This window comes from Sinocyclocheilus grahami, unplaced genomic scaffold (assembly GCF_001515645.1).
Source record: "Sinocyclocheilus grahami isolate Dianchi unplaced genomic scaffold, SAMN03320097.WGS_v1.1 scaffold462.1, whole genome shotgun sequence".
Taxonomy (NCBI): Eukaryota; Metazoa; Chordata; class Actinopteri; order Cypriniformes; family Cyprinidae; genus Sinocyclocheilus; species Sinocyclocheilus grahami.
Genome location: NW_015505641.1, coordinates 2,078,139 through 2,082,386, shown reverse-complemented (window position 1 = coordinate 2,082,386; position 4,248 = coordinate 2,078,139). Strand labels below are relative to the sequence as shown.

Sequence of the window (4,248 nt, the reverse complement as noted above, 5' to 3'; positions counted from 1 at the left end):
GGGGGGTTATTATTGCTGTTCTCCCTGCTCATTCATGACAGGCTGCATGGATGGGCAGGGAGGTTTTTTTGCCCAGAACAGAACCATACCGCCAAACCAAACTTTATGCTAAGTATCTATCATTTTGACGATAGTGGTCCTGACAGAAATTAAGCTTTAGCGTTAGTTCTGGCAGGTCACGTGAGTCAAGCTTGCATCAGCTGATTCTCAGCTGATCACATCTACCTATAGGAATACGACACCTATTGCGGCATTCCTATACAAGCTGTATTCAGTATTATTCAGCAGCTTTTCAGCTTGCTTCGGAGCAAATTACCCTCCTCCATCCCCAGCTCCACCTTTCGCCACAGTCAGGATTTAGCTTTCTGATATTCCTTGCTAATCAGACTCCTTTATCTTGAATAAAGTGTTACACTTAAATATCATTGAGTACATTAATGATATCTGCCTTGTTCTGTTCTGTTAACCCTGGGGGGGGGTTATTATTGCTGCTCTCCCTGCTCATTCATGACAGGCTGCATGGATGGGCAGGGAGGTTTTTTGCCCAGAACAGAACCATACCGCCAAACCAAACTTTATGCTAAGTATCTATCATTTTGACGATAGTGGTCCTGACAGAACTATTATTCAGTTTAATGCAATAAAATGTAATGTGGTGTATAAACGACATTCTTCTCTTGTTCCGTAGATTATGCAGATTATAGTAGGACTGCTCAATCTCATGACAGGGATTTTATTTATAAGCTCTGGAATACACGACTACATTATGATGTGTAATGCTCCATTCTGGCTTGGGGGTGTGGTAAGAAATATACCTCATTCTGATTATTCTTGAGTTTCTAAATTGTAAAATGAGTGAGTCCATAATGTCAGTCAGAGTGAATGATCAATGTTGATGACATGAATTTCACTTTTTTTTTAATGTTGGGAAGTTGGTTGATTTTTAATACCCTAATTAATTTTGTGTGATCTTTTGATCTATTTCAATCGACAAATGTAAATAATTCCGTTATTTCTTTGCTTTGCACTTTAGTTCCTTGTAGTTGGAGTGGTGTCTATTGTTGCAGCTTGGTTTCCAAGCTATTTTCTGGTAAGCCTTTAATAATCACAAACTGTAGTTTGCATTCAGACTTGGGTATTTTTATTTTTTTAAGATGTCATCTCATTGTGTATTTATTTTGTGTATTACAGCTGCTCGTCACTGTGGTGTTGAACAAAGTCAGTGCTCTGCTGGCTATGATAGGCCTTGCACTGTATGCATGGGACTTAATGAGCTTTACGGTTGTTATGCACTATAACGAAATGAACTATGACAAGGTAATTATTCTTTGTTTTCTTTAAAATGACACAGGTCTCAAATGAAAGAATGTAAATCGACAAATGTAAATAATTTTCTTTCCACTTTCAAGAAAACTTGAGCCACTTTCAAGAAAAAAATTATTTATTTTTCAATTATGATTCCAGGTCTCACACAGCCTATTTATACTTTAATTTAATTTGTTTAAGTTTTAATAGTTTATTCATAAATATGAACCACAAGTACATTTTTATTTTCCAATGCTATTTTCATATTATTATGGATGCATTTTAATTTCTTAATTAATTGAGATTATTTTATTGATAGCCCTAGGTTTTAACAGTAAAATATTAAAACATAAAATCTGCATATTTTGTGGAAAAATGCAGGAAAAAATTGTGGAATTTAAGTTCTAAGCGGTCACCTCACTTTCCTCGCAACAAACACAACAGTCATACAGTATATTATCTGTCAAACAGCTTTGAAATGAAATGTATTGTTATATTTTATATATTGTATAGTGCTATACAAATAAATTGTAATTTTTTTCAGGTTTATCTAAGATTAGTCTAAAGCATAATGTATATTTCGGTTTTATATGCGTATGCGAGGGTCCCTGTACAGTCAACAGAACAGCTACTATACACTCACCACCCAATTTTTGTAACCGTGCATACATTGTATGCACAGGTAGCATATGTGCATTGAATTTGTTTCACACTAATCAGTTAATGGAATAACAAAGATATTTTTATGTCATAACTTCTGGAGAAAAATAGAGCAGACACTGGACAAAGATGAAACATTCTAGAGTGCATGTGTCAACCGTATGGATCAAAAGAGTTCGGATAAGCATGTGCGCTAAGTTATGGTTAATGATATCTAACTTCTTGGTTAAAATGGTTTTCTTCTTGTTGTTTTTTTTTGGGGGGGGGGGGATTTGAGACTCCTGGTGCAGGAATTCAAATTGCTTTTATTCCATGACACACTGATATTTCCCATCTCTAGATGATCCGTGAAACACTGGATATCACTATGATGATCTTTTCAGCTCTTCAGCTCTGTGCGACCCTCAGTTTCTCTGTCTTAACTCTGAAAGAATTATGTGAGACAAATGTAAGTGCGAAGGTGCAGTAATTACCAGCACAGTTACAACTGACAAACTACAGTGATCATAGTGATTTCAGAAAGCTGATCAGTGCACTAATGTTTCTGTTTGGTTTTGCAGTCTGTGGAGGACCCTCAACTTTACAAACCACTCAAAGAAGAGCTCACTGTCAGTCATGTATGTTAGACAGACAATGTAAAAAATGAAATATGCATTGTTAATTGAACTAGCTTTGTGATTATAGAAGTACACTTTTTCTCTCTCTTGTGAAATAGCAAATATCTTCTATCTGCAACTCCACAATCATCGTGGTACATGTTTATCTTTGGTCTTGATTATTTTATTTTTTTTTTCCTTTAGCTGCTTTTTGAAAATAATGACTGGAATTAAAATTTAATGTTGATACATTTTTAACACCAAGTTTATATTCTTTACACATTCAGTTCATTTAAAATCTTCATTTCTCATAAGGGACCTTCATCAAAGCTTCTTTCGGGAGGCTTAGCCTTAGATGCATTGGATTGCCTAAAGACTAAAGACCATTTACTGTGTATTGGGCAAAAAGATAATAATAAATAAAAGATTTTATCATGCATCATGCACATGGTCTCCTCTTCTCAGCACAACTTGTATATTATGTGATGCATGTTTACGCAGAGAAACAATTTAACTTGAGTTTGAACAAACAAAAGTCAGTTCAGCTGTCATAAATAGCAATAAAACAAACCAGTGATGTGGAACGTGTTTACTTGTAGCATCCATGTGTTTTCTGAAATCATAGTTAAGCATAGTTAATTTCACACTGATATCCATAGTTTCATTCATTTTCAAAGGAGTTTGAAACAGGGTTAGTGAGAGTGTTCTTAGGGTTTGTAAGAGTAATAGGTTATTAATATTTTAAATTTAATACAAGACACAATGAAACTAAGTGATATTACCAGAATTTATTCATTAAACTATTAAAGTATTAAGTGCTAAATATACAGTGACAGCACTGAAATACTGTAGCACTCATTGCTCATTGTGCACATTAGATAGCTTACTGCTTTTCTGAACAGGGAAGTAAAACTGTATAATCAATATTTCGTCTGCAATACATTTTGTCCTAAATAAAAGAAACCAAAGGATAACAAGAACAAACTCAGATGTTTATAGAAGACTGTTTATCACAAGGTCACCTCACAGAAACAGTGGTCGTGATGTTCCTGTCACAAACTGGACAAATCAATTGGCTTTTTTAAAATATAAATGAATGTTCCATTTCCATGATGTTTACAGTTTCCTGGTTAAGGAAACCATTTACTTTACACTATTATCATGAAAACTATATTATAATATTTTCCATGTTCATACAGTATTAATAATATACTATTTCTATCATCACAACTCTCTGTATAGTTTACCATGTTAATGGATATGACAGTGTTACTGTATTTGGTCTTGGAGGAGTAGATCTGCTACGTTGCTGCTGCTGTTTGTTATTACTGCTGCTGCAGAGACTTGCTACTGTCATTACTTTCACAGACACACTGCTGTGAGCATGTACTATATAGCATACATGAAATTACCTGTAGCAGATCTAAACAGGTGGAGCTGGGGAAGGTGGAGGGTTTAAGAGGAACTCTGATAGTTCTGAATATGGACCCTTTAGGTACAAATATGTACCTTTGAAAAGGTACCACCCCAGTGACAGCTGTTGTACCTTTATTTCTGAGAGTGAGTGTGTGATTTTAAACACTGTTCATTAGTAATCAAATCTCTTTAAACACTGCGACTGTAATGATTAACTGAGCTGAATGCTTGCTAAAAACCCATGAACCTCCTCTCACTTGACTTGATATAT

General features: G+C 34.9%; 1 protein-coding gene across 1 annotated transcript in view; it reads left to right on the top strand.

Annotated features, from left to right (window-relative positions):
* The window catches only part of tmem176l.3b (transmembrane protein 176l.3b), a 6,223-nt gene extending 3,036 nt beyond the window's left edge, over window positions 1–3,187 (top strand). Inside the window, exons 3-7 of the mRNA XM_016235048.1 lie at window positions 689–802; window positions 1,034–1,090; window positions 1,192–1,317; window positions 2,306–2,413; window positions 2,526–3,187. Coding sequence (XP_016090534.1) covers window positions 689–802; window positions 1,034–1,090; window positions 1,192–1,317; window positions 2,306–2,413; window positions 2,526–2,591 — 471 coding nt within the window. The 3' untranslated portion in view covers window positions 2,592–3,187. The remainder of the gene's footprint in view (window positions 1–688; window positions 803–1,033; window positions 1,091–1,191; window positions 1,318–2,305; window positions 2,414–2,525) is intronic.
* Window positions 3,188–4,248: the final 1,061 nt, after the last annotated feature.